The sequence below is a fragment of the Belonocnema kinseyi genome, chromosome 3 (genome assembly GCF_010883055.1).
Source record: "Belonocnema kinseyi isolate 2016_QV_RU_SX_M_011 chromosome 3, B_treatae_v1, whole genome shotgun sequence".
NCBI lineage: Eukaryota > Metazoa > Arthropoda > Insecta > Hymenoptera > Cynipidae > Belonocnema > Belonocnema kinseyi.
In genome coordinates this window covers 92,813,083-92,834,122 of record NC_046659.1, presented here as the reverse complement: position 1 = coordinate 92,834,122, position 21,040 = coordinate 92,813,083, and the positions used below count along the sequence as shown (strand labels likewise).

Sequence of the window (21,040 nt, the reverse complement as noted above, 5' to 3'; positions counted from 1 at the left end):
TATTTATAATACGTCACAAATTAAGTACATACATAAAAAAGTGAAACACATTGAATTTATACAATTTTAATGTATGGAGTTTTTCTTTATCTCATATTCTCGCAAAAAATGTTTAAACAATTTCAAAAAATCTTAAATAATCATCTATTAGTTTTGGTGCTATTCATTTTTCAAATATTTTATGAAAAAATTATTTTTTTGAAAGCTTTGAAAAATGGTAATTTTTAACTTTTGATCATTCTGTTCATCTTGTAACATGTTTCTGGTCGCAATTTAAAAAAAAAATTTCATAGAACGTACATGATTATGGCACAGGATGATTTTTGACGATATTTTTCTCAAAAGATATTCAGTTTTTGTTATAGTTTTATAAAGCTCCATCAACTCTTGAATTTACTTTCTCATTTTTTGTTGCAAAAATAATTCGAATTTAAGACAATGTTTTTTTCTCTCCTGAAATTTGTTTTTCTTTGGCTTGCGTGGTTCTGCCGTGATACCCTTCAATTTTAAAAGATTTCAAACGGTCATAGAATAAAGTGTCACATTAACATGCTAGCAAAAGTCCCAACACAAAACAGAAGATATTGAGTACTTTAAGATTCCCAATAGTTTTCTATAAAACTCATCTGAAAAATATTATGAAATCGACAACATTTTTTTTGTTCAAAACCATAGTATAAGTTTATTATATAGAAAGCGAAGTATATCTGTTTGAATAAAGACAATTTTAAATAGAATAGACTTTTATTATCTTTTTCAAAATTCTTCTTTCTGTAGCGAAAGAACTAATAAATTGGTTAATTACTTTTTTAAACAAAATTCTGAATTTTTAACAAAAAATTTAACTATAACATACTATGTATTTTAAACTAAAACATTATTCAAACAGAAATATATACAAAGAAATTTATTTTTTAATCTAGTTCACAGTAATTCTTATATTCGTTTAAACATTAATTACTAAATTATCACTAAAATCTGAAAGCAAGGATTACACCCGACTTTCACGTTTCTCCAAAACTTGATCAATGGCGTTGCAAACATCAGAAAAAACATCAGCAACATCATGCTCACCATTTACAGAAATGAGCTTCTGTTTAAAATATTTTACAAGAGCTTCCTTATTTTTTCGAAAAATCTTAATACGACGTTCTATGACATAATTATCATCTTTTCTGCCCGAAATAACGGCTCGTCCTTGCAATCTATCTCGTAAAAGATTATCTTCAACTTCTAAATAAATGACAAGATCTACAGGAATGATATCATTTTGGAAAAGCAACGCCTGCGATTTTTCTCTTGGAAAACCATCTATTACGAAACCATTTGTGTTTTCTATATTTAGAAATATCTTTTCTTTTATTAAATCCAGAACTAGAACTGTCGGTACCAAATCTCCTTCGTTCATAAATTTCGCCATTGTGAATCCTCTTCCACTTCCTGTGGAAATTTCTTCGCGTAAAAGGTCTCCAACTGCTATGTGAAATAATCCATATTTTTCTGATATCTTTTGCGACTGAGTACCTATTTTAATATTTATTAGCTACTATTTAAAACAGCGAAACAATATTAAATATAGTTATACAAAATTGTAAGGATATTCTTAATTCGAAAATCAGTATTTAACATTTAAATTAGGAGCTCAATTACCAATTTCTTTTTCAACAAACTACAATAATTGAAATCCGTTTATATTTGTTGATGGAAACAAATAAACATTGAAAAATTTTAATTGAAATGAATTATTATTATTATGAACTAAAATTTGAATTTAGGTTATCGTAATTTTGAAATTATCTTATAGCTATGAAATATTTAATTGGTAAAACGGAAGTAAAAATATATATTTATATTTTATTGATTAACCTTTTCCTGATCCTGGTCCTCCAATGAAAAAAATTATCAAAAAATTATCATTTTTCATTTTTGAAGCATGTAGGTCAATAGCAGTTTTTTGAATATCAGAAAAAAGAGGGTTATTCATTAAACCAAAGCAGTTGCCCATTAAATCAGTACATTATTTTACCTGACACATAATCAAAGAATATAAAATTTCATAAGTCATAATAGTGTAATATAGGTCAAATATAACATTTGATCTTGAAGTTTGGCTCATGTGTAAATTGTGGACAACAAAAAAAACGCTTAATGCGATATATCAATCGATATTTTCATTTAAAAAAAATGTAATTAATTTCAAAAGGAATACTGAGTTTTCATTTTACTAAAATAAGAAAAGAAAATTAAGCACAACTATTTATACATTTTCTTAAAGAAAATGTGAAAGCTATTAAAAATATTCCATAGAATTAATTTAAAATTGACAGTCTAGTTTAAAAAATATTCAGTTTATTTTTTTCAATCATTTATGATTAAATTTGTGACTCTTCTTATATTGATAGAAAATTAGCTTTAATGTTCAAAATCAATTTTGGGAATGCAGAAAAATTATTTACAAAATGCACACGTTAATTTGATTATACGAATTGCTTTATTATAAAGTTACAAAATAATTTACATACAAATATATTTTATAATAATAATAATAATACAGTTCGTTTATATATAAATTCGAACATCACTATTGAAAAAAAAAACATTACATTATGATCATAGAAAATGGAATTTTACTATTGTAATAGAAAAATATACAAAATTGTAAAGAGTATTTAGATACAGAAATTTAGACTTAACCTGATGTTCGAATCGAGTAAAAAAATTGGAAAAAATATACTTCTATCATGATTCGTAAAGGAATATAAGTTAATATATCCATTAGGCTGAGCTGATAATAATAAATTCTGGAATTCAAAATCGATAAAACATGTATATATAGCGTATGGGGATTCTTAAAAAGTGTAGTTAATTTCGAATCCATAGATTACTTATTAATTCATGGAAGTCAAAAAATGTCATCCCAACTTTTTGCAGATTTTAATCAATAATTTTCTAAGAGATAATTCCTATTTAATGCACCCCTGTTTTCGGTAGCAGAAGAATTTTTTCAAGTGACAAAAATGCATTAAGAAAAAATCTTCAAGCTCGAGAAATCAAAATTCGAAGCACAGCGAATTTTAAAAATGTTAATTTTTATATTTAATTCAATTATCTTTATAACTTGTTATTTAAAATTTCAAAATTTCTATTGCGTCCCTATGCTGAAAAAGCCTACACATGGTCATACAATTTCAAATCATAAATTATAAAAATAATTTAATTAAGTACAAACACGAAAATTTTAATAATTCGCCGTATTTCTAATTTAGATTTCTGGGCCTTTGCGACTTTTTTTCCTAGTTCATTTTTCTCCACCAGAAACTTGTCGAGTACCCGAAAAAATTCTTCTCTTTAAACAGGTGTTTAGAATTATCTCTTGGAAACTGATTGACCAAATCAGCAAAAAATTGCGCAGACCTTTTTGAGCTCCAGTAATGTAAAACAAATTGAAATTCAAGAATTTTTTCCGAGCGCGGCTAACCAAACTGCATATCTATCGATTCCAAATTATAATTTTTCGAGTTGTATCGATTTCAAATTTGAGAATGTTTTATTTTCGACCCACTCTAATATCCATGGATCGAAAAATCTCATCGACCAGGACGATATGTCTTTCTATGTCTAATTTATTCTAGACAGTGCTTTTTTCTACTTGTACTACATCTTTGAGAACAAACTTCTCATTTGTAAAGTTTTACAGAGTAAGCTTTTATACAAAGATATGCGTCTTATACTTCGAAAAGTTTCACATTGCACATAAAGACTAATTAAAATACTACCCTTGTTAAATTACTAGTCACGAAATTTCATTTTTCATACAAGTTGTGAGTTTATCTTTAAATAAAAGAAATATGCACCCATAAAATTCTTATAGTAGAAGGTACTGTTTACGGTACAATATACTGTCAGATCATGAAATTTAACTGTTCAAATGTTTGATGAAATTAAAGAGTAGTCTTTACCTTAAGGCCATTTGATGAATGGGTCACGTGATCAGATTCCTACCTTACCCTCACTTTTTTTATTTCCCAACTTATTTTCACACGAAGCGCCACATCCATTTGAAAATTTGGGATAATGAATAAGAAGCACTATGAAAGGTGGGCCTGGCCCTAAATTTTAATAATTATGAAAAAAGCAAAAACAATTATTTACAACAAAAAACTTTTTTTATAATTATCCAAATTTAGAACCAGACCCACCATTCTCAGTGCTTCTTGCTTAGTATCCCAAATTTTCAACTCGATTTGACGTTTCGTATGATAATAAGTTAGGAAATAAAAAAAGTGGCGGTAAGGTAGGAATCTGGTCACGTGACCCACTCATCACATGGCCTTAAGAGTTAAAAGTATAAACACCTAAATCTGATTTGTTTTTTTAAATAAAAAAATTAAACACTATTATTTACTTTATCAAATTTAAAGCATCCTGACTCTGGAATGGTAACTGATAAAAGTAAAGATTAAAAGTAAAAGATTACAATACTTTCTGCCGTACAATTTTCAGGATTATAGTACCCAGTTTTCGAAGAACGAGAAATATAATCTCCACATTTCTCTGGAAGAGTGTGTCTTTTAACACATTGAAAGACAAAATTTGGACGAAATAGCTTCTAACACAAGTAAGAGTTTCAGTCTCTCCGATTGCTATAAATCATCAACAATATTCTATCGTCATTATAAGTGCAACTATTATTTCTGAATCTAATTTGTTCGCGATTGCATTAGAAAAAGATTGAAACTGCATTTGCGAACGCTCTACAGGCATAAAAAACGGAATAAGCAAACATCAAGAAAATGTTGTGTACTTTGGCATTGTACCTTCGTCCTAATTATTACTAATTTATATGATTATCGATCTATCTTATATGATAAAATCCAGATTAAGGCCACAACAATTCTATGTTTGGAGACTGAAGCTTTTCAAAGATTTTGTACATTGCGTGTACGCAAAGCCAGCAGTAAATCTGAAAATAAAAAACATTTGAATAATTTAATAAGTTTAATAATGGTTTTTGAAATAAAAGTATAAATTTAATAGACAGACCTCGGATCGAGTAAAAGGCATATAAAAATCGAATAAAATTGCAAATAAATTTGCATGGGATTTCGAATAAAGACCACAACAATTTGCATCAAGATTTTAAGATCATGTAAAAAAAATCAACGTCCGACAATGAATAACTGAAATAATGCTTTTATTTGTTTAAGAATATAGAAATATTTTTTGCAAAATCAAAATAAACTTGAAAGTTAATAACAATTTTTTAACCAAAGTCATTCAGCTTGAATCAAGTTATATCATATTCAAATATTAGAAGTTTATCATTTATATTCATTTTTAACATTTTAAACATGAAATTACTCAACAACTGGGGCTTTCAATTTGAGACTGTATAATTTGGGGTCAAGATTATTCATTTTTTAATAATTCAGACTTCACAACCTAAAATCTTCTCAAAAAAAGGGAAAATAGGCGAATAAATTATTTGAAGTAAAATGAACATAGTAGGTGAATTTAAAACCAACAGACAAATTTTTAGCCCAAATATGAATTTAAAAAAAGTTCAGTTTTCAAGCTAAGAAGTCGAATGGTTTAAAAAACAGTTTACTTTTGAACCGGAAAAATAATTTTTAATCAAATAATTGAATTTGAAAAAATCATTTTTAACAAAACAGTTCCATTTACAACGAAATATTTAGGAACTTTTAGGAAAAAGAGACGCATTTTCAACATAGTAATTGAAGTTTTAGCATAATTTTTGCAGTTTTATCGTACAAAAATAATTTTATAACAAAAAATATAGTTTTCAACGAACGTATATGAACTTTCAGCCAAATAGTTGAATTAAAAAAAAATACACAAAAAGAAGATTCTTTTAGAAGACATTTAAATTTTCAATCAGCAAGTTAATTTTCCACCAAGAAAGATGTATTTTCAACCAAAAATATGACTTTTTCCCCATAAAAGTTGAATTTTAAACCAAAAAGACGAACTTTTTATAAGAGAGTTGAATTATCAGTCTCAAAAGTTGAATTTTTAACCAATATATCGCTTTCAACTCCGAAAGATGAATTTTTAATCAAGCAGATTAATTTTCAAATAACAATTTTTTCAAGGGAAAAAAATTTCATTTACAACCAAACAACTGAGAACTTTCAGACAAAAAAAACCATAAAAGTTTAATTTTCAGGCCAAAAGGACCAACTTTTCAGAAGACACTTGAATGAATAGCTTAAAAAATTGAATTTTCAACAACAAATTATTTTTCTAACCAGACAGTTGTATTTGCATCCAAATATTTTAACGTTCACCCAAAAGATATGGACTCTTAACGAAATAGATGAATTTTCAAAGAAAACGAAAAATATTTTTAAACCATTTGCATTTACAACCAAGAGATAAACTTTCATTCAAAAATAGACGAATTTTTAACAATGTAATTGAAAGTTTAGCCAAATAGTTAAATTTTTAGCCTACAAAGAGAAATATACAATAAAAATTAAATTTCAACGAAAAGAGAAATTTTCAACAATATAGATGATTTTTTAATCAATTAGTTGAATTTAAAATAGAATTAATTTTCAATCAAAAAGAATGTACCTGAAATTCCGCAGGTTCAAATGAACAACATATTTTTCCCCATTTCTATTTTACTCATAAATATTGTTCGAACTGCAATTTGACATATGCATTATAATTCTGTTTCAAAAATAAATTATTTACAATATAAATTAACAAAAATTTTAGCACTCTTTCTATTTTACAAAGTCGTGCCAACAAAAAAGTTAATTTTCAACAAAAAACTTCATTTTCTACCAATAAAGATGACTTTTCCACCATAAAAGTTAAGTTTTCAAATAAAAAAAAGGAATTTTTTGGAAGACTGTTGAATAATTTGCTTGAAAAGATGAATCTTCAACAAATATATAGTTTTCAACTAATAGGGATGAATGTTTAGTCAAATAGATGAACTTTCAACCAAACAGTTGCATTTACAACCAAATTGCTGGACTAGCATTCAAAAAAGACGAATTCTTAATTGCTGGACTAGCATTCAAAAAAGACGAATTCTTAATTGCTGGACTAGCATTCAAAAAAAGACGAATTCTTAATTGCTTGATTAGCATTCAAAAAAGACGAATTCTTAATTGCTGGAGTAGCATTCAAAAAAGACGAATTCTTAACAAAGTAATTAAAGTTTTAGCCAAATAGTTGCACTTTTTATCTTTCAATGATAAATTTACAACAAAAAGATCAATTTCAATGAAAAAAAAAGAGACGAATTCGACCAAAAAATATGACTTTTTCACCATAAAAGTTGAATTAGCATGCCATAAATGCGAATATTTTAGAAGGCAGTTGAATCATCACCCTGAAAAGTGAAATTTAAACCAAATCGTTTTCAACCAATGAAGATGAATTTTCAACAAGAAATTTTAACCCAAAGTCGCATTTACAACCAAACAGTTGGACCTTCCATCGAACGAGACGAATTTGCAACAAAATAAATGAATTTTTAAATGAATTAAGAATGAATTTTCTTCCGAAAAAGAAGAATGCTGAAGAAAACGGTTAAATTTTCCACCAAAAATATGAATTTTCTACAGAATAATGTTTAACTGTTAAACCTTGGAATATAAAAAACTTAAAACTTTGAATATGGATTCAGGAAATTAGAAATTGTTGAATGGACCCCGCACTAAATGTATGGGAAAATGGTTTTCGGTGGATTTAGCTGAAACCTTGTAATTTTTAAGGTTATAAGTGCCGGATGAAATATCCGTGAAAAAAATCCAAAAAATTGGACAGTTTTAGCGCTATGTGGCGCTAAGCGCTCATGATCAGTGAATAGAACGAATTACAATAGATTTAGTTACAAAAGCGATGTCAACATAGAAATCACGGTTCAGATCGTGGTCTGTCATATTATCGCCTACACCGTTGACTCATATAGCGCGCTTCTCAAAACGATCAAACGCTAAGCGCCCAAGATTTTAACTTGACTAATTAATCACTTTTTTAAAGGCAGAAATGGTACTCAAAGTAACATTAGTAACTAGTGCGTACATTCCGATAATTACATTGTACTGTTCTCAAGAGTGCCGAACACTAAGCGCTCATTATCAGTGAATAGAACGAATTACAATAGATTTAGTTACAAGAGCGATGTCAATATAGAAATCACGGTTCAGATCGTGTTCTGTCATATTTTCGCCTACACCGTTGACTCATATAGCGCGATTCTCAAAACGATCAAAGGCTAAGCGCCCAAGAGTCAAGTTCAAATCTTCTGCGCTTAACGTTTGCCCGTTCTGACAAGCGCGCTGTATGAGTCAACGGTGTTGACTCATATTGTCATTGGTTTGGCAAAACATGTTACTGACCACTTCTTGATGCGCACTAGTTACTAATGTTACTTTGGATACCATTTCTGTCTTTAAAAAAGTAATTACTTAGTCAAGTTAAAATCTTGGGCGCTTAGCGTTTGATCGTTTCGAGAAGCGCGCAATATAACTCATTGGTTTGGCTAAACATATTACTGTCTACTTTTCTGATGCGTGATTCTTATAGTGAGATCGCTCTTATCGCTAAAGTTACTAGGATTGGTTTTATTCGCTGATCTTGAGCGCTTAGCGTTCAACCCTCTTGCGAAAGGTAGAATATTATTATCGGTATGTGCGCACTAGTTACTAATGTTACTTTGGGTACGATTTTTGCCTTTAAAGAAGTGATTAATTAGTCAAGTTAAAATCTTGGGCGCTTAGCGTTTGATCGTTTTGAGAAGTGCGCTATATGAGTCAACGGTGTAGGCGAAAATATGACAGACCACGATCTGAACCGTGATTTCTATGTTGACATCGCTTTTGTAACAAAATCTGTTGTAATTCGTTCTATTCACTGATCATGAGCGCTTAGCGCCGCATAGTTTTAGCTAAATCCACCGAAAGCCATTTTCCCATACATTTAGTGCGGGGTCCTTTAAATGCTATTAACTTAAAATTTACTCAGAATGAAACTTTGATGAGAAATTATTCAAATTTTAATGTTCTCAATTTAAATGGTAAAATTTTGTCTAATTTTGAATTTCAATTTTGAAGATTTAATTGTGATTAAAATTGAAAATAAACATATCGAACTTCTTAAAAGCGAATTAAACTGAAAATAATACTTACGTTGTAACCCATCCAGAGCCAACATGCCAATGCTGGAATGACAGAATCAAGCTGCAAAAGAAAAATTGAAATAAATACTAACTAGAGATTAAAAAAAAAGAAGAGCACAGAAATAAAGAATAATTACGTAGATGTAGTATCCACAAAGCAACCATAGGCCAAATGTAAGTTGGAATACAATTGTTAATCCCATCAAAATCATCCATGGAAGGAGCCAACCTCTTACTCCCTCTTTAATCGCATAAAATATCAAGGCAGATGAAACAATCAAGAGGAGGAGGAAGAATATGAAGATATTGCCCCATAATTGCATAGCTAAAAAAAAATTTAATTCAGATATTAAAACTGGTATATAAAAAGTGTCTACCTGTCGGATTATTTTTAATTCCCGGGTTACTCCAGGACAATTTAAAAGAGTATACGAGATCTGAATAATTTTAAACTATTTTAAAATATTTCAAGAGATTTCTGAGGAATTTCTAAAAATTTGAAAAGACTTCAAAGATTACTGATATGGAACACGGATTTTTGGAAATAAAATTATATTACTGTGTTTGAACATCAGATAATTTTTGGTCAGTGTAATTCCAATTCTAATTTTGAACAGACAATTTTGTAAACGAGATATAATTCTAAATTGCATCAGGACTCTGTTTTGGAAGAGGACAATTTTTAATTAAAACGATTTTTGACTTGTAACAGGGATTTTTTGTTAAATTCCCTTCTAAATCAAAATGAAGTCTTTTAAATTATGATTATTTACAGAAACTCCCTGTCCAAAACTAAAAATTATAATTCTTAATAAAAATTACTGTTCTAAAGTGACCAAAAAATAAAAGATTTTCGGGGCCAATGAAATTTAAGAAATCAAACTATATTCTACATATTTTTCCATATAAATTAATAAACAATAAACATCAAATTAAAGCATTCAAAGTGGAACTCTTGAATACCAAACTTGAATTCAAAATCTTGAGAAATCTAGAAGTGGTTTTAAATTTTTCCAAATTCAAAATAGATTTTTAATTTTTTTTCGGAACTTTTAAATATATTTCAAAATGAATGGAATTTTTTCTATAACTTTTAGAAAATCCTGCAGATTGCAAACCAAAAATGTAGAATTTGTTTAAGAATTGTGAAAGACTTCAAAAGAATAAAAATTTTTCTTAAGATTCTTAGGGAAATTTAAAATGATTTTTTCACTTTGAAAAATTATGGAAGATTTTAAGGATTTTTTTTTTAATTTTCAGGATTTTCAAAAATTGTACGAAAATTTTGATTGAGTTTAAAATGCATTTAGAAGTTCTGAAAAAAATATTAACACACTTCGTTTAAATTACTTGAAATAATTTCAATTTTTTAATTAATTTTGAATTTTTTCAAAATTTCTAAATATCTCTTAAAATTACTCAAGTTTTTTCTACAAATAATAAGCGTTCAATTTTTATTTATGCGTCAAAGTTTAACAATTTCACATGTAAATTAAACACTTTTTAAATAAAACAATCAAAATTTTAACGCTAAAAGATTTTCGGAAATCTAAAGATTCAAAGCTTTCTATGTAAAAAATTCAGTTAAAAATTGTTTCCTTTTAAATATTTGGTTTCAATTTACTCGTCTTAAATGAACAGTGAAATATTGCTAAATATAAAATACTTATTCTTCTTCTACATTAAGAAAATCCAAATTAAATGGAATAAAAATTAAATAATTAAGGCTCACAATATTTTAAATTTAATAAAAACATTTAATTGTGACTATATTATTATGGTTTTATTTTCAAGTTGAAAATAGTAAAACGCACGTTTACATTTTTTAATGGCTAAAAAAATTAATAGATATAATATATTAATAAATTTATTTATTAAATTTAATATAAAAAATAATATAAAGGAAGACCTGAAACTCTGAATTAAAAATATATTATTAATAAATCACGAAAATTTTTTTTTAAAATAAAATTATCGGAATAAAGGATATATTAATTTCAATTCTTATAAAGACTTTCGGATTGAAACAGTTACAATCTGGATATTCTCAAATTTTAAACGGATCTAGAATTGGTTGCTCAAATCAGTTATTGTTCAGATTTCTATAATTAGAGTACAGATCCATTTTAGAAATTATTTATTTATTTATATTTACAGTTTAGAAAATAAAACTGTTTTTTATCAAAAAACTTCAACTTCAAATGCTTTTAATTTGTACTTATTTAATTGTTCAAAACTGCACTTTAATTATTTAAAAAATTGTTAAAATCGAACTTAGGCAGATTTTTCTCCTGAAAATTCGTAAAAATTCCGGTTTCCCGATTACCCTGTTTTTTATTTAAAAAACTTCTAATTTTTTAAGCCTTTAAAACTACGTTTTAAAATCATTTCCCGGTTTCCCAGTCCAGCGGCCACCCTAAAATTCCCAGTTCACTGTTCTGGAGTAACAATTCTAATTCTTTAAAGTTCCTGTTAAAAACTGAAAATTATAATTCCTTGCCCCAGTTCAGATTTATAAATCTTTTAGAAAATTCCCTGTCCCAACTCACAATTATAATTCTTTTAGAAAATTCGCTATTCTAACTCCGAATTGGACTTATGAAATATATCAAACAACTTTTAATCTGCATACATTCTAAGGAAAAATCGTATAACTGAATGAATTTCTCAGTCGTGTCCCGTTTTTTCCCCGGCCATATAGACATCCGGATTAGAGGGAAATCGATGTAGTTAAGATAATTAATTTGAAGTTAGTTGATTTCTGAATAGTACAAAGTTAAATCAAGAACATTAAAATCGTCGAATATATCAAATTAAATAATTAACTTACATCCTCTGACATCAGCTTCGAAAAGGGGATTGTAAAGTTGTGAAGAATCCCCTCCATTAAGCATATATATTATTAGTGTAATTAAAATTACACTACATGCCTAAAATAGAAAAAAGGAATTAACGTTGTATATATGAACTATTTTCAGCCTAAGAGTTTTGAAACTCAATGTTTCTTCACAAAAAGCCCCTTTCTGATAATTTAAGAGTAGTTCAAAGGCAAATTTAAAATCTTGGAGATTTAAGCTAGAAAAATATAAAAAGTATGTTTAAAAAAAGTTTTTTAGTTATGTTTTTATTTAGCTTTCTGAGCTCGTTACTTTTTAAAATGCTTAAAACGTTTAAAAACCAAAAACTTCCATAAAACGTAGTTTTTAATTTATCCCATTTTTAAAAGAAATTTTGGATGTGAAATAACACTTTCTAAACAATAATTTTAAATATGTAAAACAAATAATTGAAGGACTTGACACTTTTTTTTCTTTGAAAGATTTAAAACGTTGAAAAACTATCCGAAACTAATAAAAATAATTAAAAGTCGAGAGTAATAACCGTGATGACCAAAGATGATTGTCTGCAATCCCAAAATCTTCAGAAAACGACTCAAAACTTTATTTTAGTTTCTGTGTATAATCTGGGTGGAGATTTAAATCGAGGAAAACAATTACAGTCATTTCTTGTTCCGCAAAATTTTTTCACGGACATCGAAATTAATAAGATCGAATTTGGACAATTTCTTCATTTGGAGGAATAAAAAATAGGCGGAAAATTAAAGAAATTTAAATGGAAATTTCTCATTCAAACGTTTAATAATTTACACGTATAAGATGAAAGCTTTTAACACTTTTCAATTGGACAATTTGAAATTATATGCAGTTAAACTGTAAAATAGAATTTGCTTACATTTGTTAAACTACAAAGGATTTGGAGTTGAAACAAATAAATTTTTAACGTTATAATCTGTAAATTCGTTAAATCTTCAAAAAATCAAAATCATCTGGTAAAATCAATTTTTTATTAAATTTTTAATACTTTCATTTAATATTATTATTTAATTTATAATTTCAATTGATCAATTAAAAATATTTTGATCAATAATTGTCAATTTCAAACTCTTATCATTTTTGAAACCTTCAAATATACATTTTCAAACCCTTTAGCTTGAAAATGTATGCTTGATACTTGAGGCATAATATGGAAAATGTTTAAAATAAAGGATTTTTGGATTAAGCTATGTAAACTGAAAGATTTCATCATTTTATAATTGAAAAAGTTCACAAATAAACTTAACATTTAAAGTAAAGTTAAAATAAAACTTATTTTTAAATGTATGATATCATGTGATATGATATTTGTGATATTTCAAGTGGATAGATTTTCCATTTAAAATTGGTAAAATTCCAGTTCAAAAAATTAGTTCAGTCATTTCTCGGATTTTCCGGTTGCCAAAAAATATACGGGTCAAAACAATTAAAGGTTTTTAAGAAATGTAAACAATTAAATCATGAAATATTTTCCATTCAATCAGATAAATAAATAAACTGAATTTGCAGGACTAAATAATAAATGAATATTGCATAAGAATGCATCAAAATTATGAAACCAATTTAATTTTCTATAGGACCTCCGGTTTAAGTTTAGGTCCATAATAATATAACCTATACATAAAAATAAATTATATTTATTGAAATTTCAGTGAACCAAAATAGTGATTTAACTATTACTATTCCTTCCTTCAGATTCCTAATTTCAGGACATATTTTGAAAAGTTGCACATATATCGTAGGGACGTAAGAGTATAAAACAAACATGGAACACAAATTTATTAAATCTGTTTTGAGTTGTGAGAGAGATTTAAGAAATGAAGAGGCTCTTTAAATGTGAAATTTGTTTGAAGTGTGACATATTTTCTTAGGAATGCGGAGCATATATTGTAGAATGTTTACAAGTAACTTACCACTGTGTAACACGCGATGACTCTACTCCCATTTTTGACACTATTCGTCCAAATACAGGGAGTCCAGAAGGACTCAAGTGCGGGCATTTTGATGTTTTCTTTTTTTTTTATAATAATTTCGAAAAGAAACGATATCAACAAGTGATGACCTAACCTCACTCCACCCACTCTTTACAAACTTTGGGCGTCGTCTCAGTCAAAACTCGGCACTCGCTCATACCCGTAAATGAATGCGTGTGCGTTACTGCGTTAGACCTGCCATCTCTGCTAATATCTTTGGCGTGGGATTGGTATGCCGTTGAACACACTGAAATTATCAACTGATCAACACAGCTGCTAATGATCTGACGTCAGCTGGCAAGATGTCTGCACGCCGAGGGCCAAACAATAACACCAATTTCATAGGACGAAACTTAATTTTTTTAACTTGGAAGAAATAATCATAAGTGAATTTTTATCTATTTTTATGTCTGAAAAAAGTTATTTGATCAAATTATATAAATCGTTAAAAAAATTTATCCGATTTTTATACTTAATTTAATAGTTTTTGAAAAATAAAAAATAATGTCCAAATACTCCTATGGTAAATTTCTGTTTTGTAATTGGTATTATTGTTTGGCAATTGGCCCTTTGCGTGCAGACATCTTGAATTTCCCCTACCCTACGTGAAATGTCTAATTGTATCACTCTCTTTCAGTTGGTACAGAAAAAGACAGAGCCATCATTTTGGAGTTATTTTGTGTTCGATCTGTTTAGGACTTTTGCAAAAGCAAAAAACATTTTCAAAGTATTGTGTCTTTAGAGATATAAGGCTAAAGTATTTTAACTTCGAAATTTAAAAAAAAAACTATAAAAAACTAACTAAAAAGTACTTGAAACCATAATCTAATAAATACATGGTCTAGCCACGCGCAAGTAAAAAAAACCACACCAATAAGGACCCACTGCTTAATTTCTCCATCTTGGATAAGTAAGGCGGCAAACATAAGGGATTTGAACATGTAAAATGTAAGAATAAAAATTTCTTGTACTTTTGAAGTGTAGAAATATTTGAATCCCAATCAAATGTATTATAATAATGTTGAAGATCGCTAAAGGAAAATATGGATTAACTATTATTTTAGGTTATGTGTTCCATAACCTCTTTCTGCGGACAAAAAGTGACATATTTGTGGCCGCCGGACCTGGAAACCGAGAATTTTACGAATTTTCAGAAGAAAAATCTGTCCACGTTCGATTTTAACAGTTTTTAAAATAATTAAAGTGCAGTTTTGAGGATCTGAGCAATTAAAAATTAAAAACATGTGATGTTGAAAATTTTTGATAAAAAACAGTTTTATGTTATCAACTATAAATATAAATAAATAAACTATTTTGAAAATTGATCTATACTCTGAGTGTAGAAATTTGAACAATAATTGATTTGACCAAACAATTCTAGATCCGTTCAAAATTTGAGAATTCCCAGATTGTAACTGTTTCAATCCGAAAGTCTTGATAAGAATTGAAATCAATATATGATTTATTCCGATAATTTTATTTTTAAATAAAAATTTTCATGATTTATCAATGATATATTTGTCATTCAGAGTTTCAGGTATTCCTTTATATAATTTTTGTATATTAAACTTAATAAATACATTCATTAATTTGTTCAGCTATTAAAAAATGTAAACTTCCGTTTTACTATTTTCAATTTAAAAATAAATCCATAATAATACAGCCATAATTAAAGGTTTTTATTAAATTTAAAATATTGTGAGTCTAAATTATTTCATTTTTATCCCATTTAATTTGAAATTTCTTAATATAGAGGAAGAATAAGTATTTAATATTTAGCAATATTTCACTGTTCATTTAAGACGAGTAAATTGAAACCTAATATTTAAAAGAAAACAATTTGAAACTGAATTTTTTTACATAGAAAGCTTTGAATCTTTAGATTTTCGAAAAACTTTTGATCTTTTAGCGTTACAATTTTAATTGTTCTATTTAAAAAGTGTTTAAGTTATAATTGAAATTTTTAAATTTTGACGCATAAGTAAGAATTGAACACTTATTTCTTGTAAAAAAAATTTGACTAATTTTAAGAGATATGAAGAAGTTGTAAAAAGATTCAAAATTAATTAAAAACTTGAAATTATTTTAAGTAATTTAAACGAAGTATGTTAACATTTTTTTCAGAACTTCTTAAATACATTTTAACATTAATCGGAATTTTCCTACAATTTTTGAAAATTCAGCAAATTAAATAAAATCCTTAAAAATTCCATGTTCTTTTTCGATCATTTTTTAAATCTCTTCAAATCTTCTTAAATGCAAATTTCAGGAAAATTTCAAATTTGCAGGATTTTCTGAAAGTTAAAAAAATGCAATAATTCATTTAAAAATATATTTAAAAGTTCTAACAAAAAATTCAAAAATGATTTTGAATTTGGAAAAATTTAAACCCACCTCTAGATTTTTCAAGATTTTGGAATAAAATTTTAAAGCATTTGAAGGATGCCTAGACTAATTAAAATAAAAATAATTTAACTTCTAATTTAAGAAACGTTAAGTTAAAAAAATTATTTTTCAGCTTTTAATGTGTATAGCTTAAAATTACTTAAAATACCATAATTTTCTTCACTTTTAAAGTTCATTGCTTGATTCTTTAATTTATACTATTAAAAATATTAACTTGGTTTTATCTTTTGGAAACTAATCTCAATATTTGAACTCGATAATTGATAAAAGTTCTACGTTTTGCAGTTTATTTACATTTCACTCAAAACTGTTCAATTTAAAAATGTTAGTACCTTGCAGTTTATACGTGTAAGTTATTCGGCATTTGAATACACAATTTTTGAATTGAAAAATTTTAAACTTCAATTTTAAAAGCTTGGAATTCAAGGGTTCCATTTGGAATGCTTTAAAGTGTTGTTTATTTTGTATCACTTTATATGGAAAAATGTTTAGAACATAGTTTGAATTTTTAAATTTCATTGGCCGTGAAAAATGTTAGCGAGCCTGGAAAAAACCCGGAATTTTTTTCTTTGATTAAAACGGCCAACCTGCAGTGCCCATGATATAAAAAAATGATAATTATTATGTTTTATTTATTTTACTGTCGAGCACAATTTTCATTTTGTCAGTTACTTCCTCTTTCCTTTCCACTTTTTAGATATAATATGAAATCACATTGTATCAGATTAAAAATCTCTCTTGTTCTTAGCAGACTGTTCAAAATTACAATAAATGTTGGCAAACCTCTATAATATTGCATACATTTACACATACGTTTTATATGTAAATTCAGAAGGACGTCCAAATTGTACCATATGACAAATTATTGTCTGATTAATGTAAGAATAATAGGTCTTACTTTCAATCCAGATCAAATACAGATCTAACAAACTTTTCTGTAAATTTTACGGACCCGCGTAATTCTATTACAAACCTCTGTCACTTTTACATATATATTTCTGAAAGAATTGACTACCTGAGAATTTTTCATTCACTGGTAAACGGAGATATTTGAAATGAAATTCCTCATCACAAATATAAAAAATTGTATATAATTTTAATCCTTCTCATTCAGTAATATTTACAAACTTACATTCTGGTCTGAATATAATTTATTTCCTTACCAATGTTCTAATATATCCATTGAAAGTTTTTTTTTGAATTCATTCTTTTAATATTCTCATAATATTTCTGCCTACATACTGATTTTCCTGTAACAGTTCGCCGTACAGTCTTACGCGTCAAACTCAAACTGCGCGGTCAAAGTAACAAAATGGAGGAATTAAGCGGTTGCGTGACTGGAACGAAACAGGGCCCTCAAGTGGCTAGGCCATATATTCATTAGATCATGCTTGAAACAGTAGTGTCCGAACGCAGATATATCTGGCATGCGCAGAAGTGATTCCGTGTGTTTTGAAACTGACACATGGCCTCACATAACCTAAAAATACACAGGAATAACTAATTGAGTATTTTCACTTCAACCGCCAGCTAGCTTCATTTAGTTAAAAGCTGAGGCGAAAACAATGGATCATATGCATGGAATAAAACTTTCTTTCTGTAATATCTTTGGAATTAATGATCATCACTATCATTTTATTATTTCATTAAATAGTAATTAAAAAATAAAAACTATTTTTTAAACACACTTATATAGAAAAAATTATCTTTTACGAAGATATTAGCAAAATAGGGCAAAAATGAACTGAATCCCATGTATTTGGTCCCTTGTTTTCCCCTCAGCAATCTACGATATGAAGTTAGCTGTTGAATGAAGTGAAAATACCTAATGCGCAGTTATAAGATAATTGTTATGGTCAAATCTATTAAAAAACAGCAGTGTCTTTTAGGGTGAGAGGAAATTACCAAATTTTTGAAAATCGGAAATGGATGAATAGTTGCTACATTTTATTGCAAATCTCAGACTTTTTGAAAGAAAAATACGGGCCTTTGATGTCACAATACGTGACATCAACCGCGTGTGCGGCTCAACAGTTTGTGCGCGCCTAATATCGCCGCAAACAATGAAGACCCCTCCTCAATTTAGAAGGGAATAACTCCGCAGAAAAAAATGTGGAGAGGTTCGCATAAGAACCACACGAATCCGATAAGTTTTCTTGATGAAATGGTGTTTCTCTAATTTGCGTAAAAAAATTTCGTTCCGAGCTAATTAGCAAAATACAAGTAAGAAAGCGGTCGCGAGGCCCATTGTTGAGTCACGTTAACTTTCACATGACCCCCAGACCTAAGAATATGTTGGAAAAAATTTGAAAAAGTTCTGGAGTGTTCAACATGTTCAGAATCCAGTGAGACCTTAAAATTTTAAAATATTTAAAAATGTCAGTTTTGCAAGGATTTTTGTTGAATGTTTTTATTGAGGGATTGAATAGAGCTATCGCGCTGTTTAATGGCTTAAAATGTGTAGTATTGTACTCTGATTTATATTTCGACACAAAACTGAATAAACATTTTAATTTCGCGATTAAAGTCGCTCATAATAATTCGGAGTTTAATGAGACGAGGCGCGTGGCACAGGCGTAGAAAAAAGTGTAGAAAGAAAAAAGGTCCGTCATATTTCTCACCGGCAGGCAGCCGTTTTCTCCAGATTCTTCCACAGCTTCTGCTCGCTCAGCAGGGCCGTCTCAAAGCTTTGAGGCGGACTGCGCCCTTCTCTTCTGATACAAAATTTTCATAATATAATACAGTATCAAGCTTGCACACGAATTATCTTGTATTTTGTTTATTTAATATAGTACACTTATTTCGGTATTATAATATAATTATGTAATTATTAGGCTGTTAATTCGCTTATTGCAATATATGTAAAAGGAATAATTATTATTCCACAAAGATACGTGATTGTAAAATTTTGTTAGCAATTGCCGTTTATGAACAATTATTTTCATATTCGTTTGTGCTATAATTCTAATCATTATTATTACTTATATATTATATGTGTAATTTTTATGAAAATTGTAGTATTTGTTCTTGTAGGTGTTGAAAGAAAAACTCTAACTTGATTTTTGAATAGTTCCCAGAAATGACAGGATACTCAAAATTGAAAAATTTGGTCTTTTTCTTTAAACTCTCATAACTTTTGTGATTTTAATACTATTAAGGTTTATTTTTTTAAATATTCGTAATATGGTGCAGTTCTGAACAAAAATTTCTTGAACCAGAAAATGTCAAAACCTTCTGGAATTTTTCAAAAATGAATTTGTAAATTGAATTATTTAGAGGATAGTGTAAGCGACTTTAATCGCGAAATTAAAATGTTTATTCAGTTTTGTGGTCGAAATATAAATCAGGGTACATTACTACACATTTTAAGCCATTAAACAGCGCGATAGCTCTATTCAATCCCTAAATAAAAATATTCAACAAAAATCCTTGCAAAACTGACACTTTTAAATATTTAAAAATTTTAAGGTCTCTACTCGATTCTGAACATGTTGCAGGACATTCCAGAATTTTTTCAAATTTTTTCCAAAATATTCTTAGCTCTGGGGTCATGTGAAAGTTAACGTGTCTCAACAATTGGCGTCGCGACCGCATTTTTACTTGTATTTTGCTAATTAGCTCAGAACGAATTTTTTTACGCAAATTAGAGAAACACCATTTCATTAAGAAAACTTATCGGATTCGTGTGGTTCTCATGCGAACCTCTTCACATTTTTTCTGCGGAGTTACTGCCTTCTAAAGTGAGGGGTCTTGATTTTTTTCGGCGATATCAGGGCGCGTGACTCTTGGTTCTCGCGCTCGATAATATATTTATCTCGCGCTTCAAGCTCGATAATGTATTTACCTCGCGCTACGCGCTCGATCTTTGTGCACAAACTTTTTAAAACTAAAGGTGAAAGCAGTAATTTGGTGATTGTGAATTCTCTTTTATTAAAGCTCCTTCCGCTTTAACGAACACATTCCCATCACGTATGCTTCGCACTTGAGGATATCCCTGAAATTTTATACCATTCCCATAAATATATTATTATAATTCGTAACTTGCAATGGTATTAAAACAGACGTAGTTTCATTGACCCGTTTTAAAAAGGTCGCATTCTTTTAAAAAATGTTGTTCTTAAACATTTGATTGCAACTTTTCTCGTTTCTCCATAAACTGAATTTAATCGTTTCCCACGTTATTTTTTATTATTTAAACTTTACACATACTTTCTACTGAGCAGCCTTGCCGTTTTTAACTTCTAAATTATATATATATATATGTGTGTGTGTGTACAGGGTGAACACGCTGGGGCTTACATATATGGCGCACTTGATTGCTACCAGAATTGCACAACAGCAGGGAAAAAGCCATTGTATAGGGGCATTTTCATATTTCGCGCCTTTAAAGTTGCACTCGGATCGGCCATTCGGTCAAGTCCGTGCATCTTTGGATCAAGTTTATCCTAGTTTCCATGGTTGCGTTCGAAACTTCAAATGGATACTAGTGTCAAATAATATAGATTATGTTATGTAGGTACACGATTAAGCCATTTCCCTTTCGGGGTAGGCGTGACTCACTTGGCAGGGGAAAGGAGTAGTGTGTGGAAGGGATAGAGATTTTTCAGATTGATCCAGAATTCTCG

General features: G+C 28.5%; 2 protein-coding genes across 2 annotated transcripts; both read right to left on the bottom strand.

Moving 5' to 3' along the window:
- Window positions 1-983: 983 nt before the first annotated feature.
- On the bottom strand, window positions 984-2,035 carry LOC117170186 (adenylate kinase isoenzyme 1-like). Its single transcript, XM_033356775.1, has 2 exons — window positions 1,867-2,035; window positions 984-1,524 (listed from the first exon to the last, which is right to left on the bottom strand). Exons 1-2 carry the CDS (start codon window positions 2,003-2,005, stop codon window positions 992-994), a joined length of 672 nt encoding a protein of 223 aa, XP_033212666.1. The 5' UTR covers window positions 2,006-2,035; the 3' UTR covers window positions 984-991.
- Window positions 2,036-4,232: 2,197 nt separating this feature from the next.
- LOC117170187 lies at window positions 4,233-14,220 on the bottom strand. Its single transcript, XM_033356776.1, has 5 exons — window positions 13,950-14,220; window positions 11,994-12,093; window positions 9,301-9,488; window positions 9,174-9,224; window positions 4,233-4,963 (listed from the first exon to the last, which is right to left on the bottom strand). Exons 1-5 carry the CDS (start codon window positions 14,034-14,036, stop codon window positions 4,880-4,882), a joined length of 510 nt encoding a protein of 169 aa, XP_033212667.1. The 5' UTR covers window positions 14,037-14,220; the 3' UTR covers window positions 4,233-4,879.
- Window positions 14,221-21,040: the final 6,820 nt, after the last annotated feature.

Excerpts from the sequence above, each read along its gene's own strand:
- LOC117170187 (XM_033356776.1), bottom strand. The coding sequence starts at position 14,036 with ATGCCCGCACTTGAGTCCTTCTGGACTCCCTGTATTTGGACGAATAGT. Across the intron at positions 12,094-13,949 it reads TCATCGCGTGTTACACAGTG|GCATGTAGTGTAATTTTAAT; the intron begins GTAAGTTACTTG and ends TTTCTATTTTAG. Across the intron at positions 9,225-9,300 it reads TTTGTGGATACTACATCTAC|CTTGATTCTGTCATTCCAGC; the intron begins GTAATTATTCTT and ends TTTCTTTTGCAG.
- LOC117170186 (XM_033356775.1), bottom strand. The coding sequence starts at position 2,005 with ATGGGCAACTGCTTTGGTTTAATGAATAACCCTCTTTTTTCTGATATT. Across the intron at positions 1,525-1,866 it reads AGGACCAGGATCAGGAAAAG|GTACTCAGTCGCAAAAGATA; the intron begins GTTAATCAATAA and ends ATATTAAAATAG.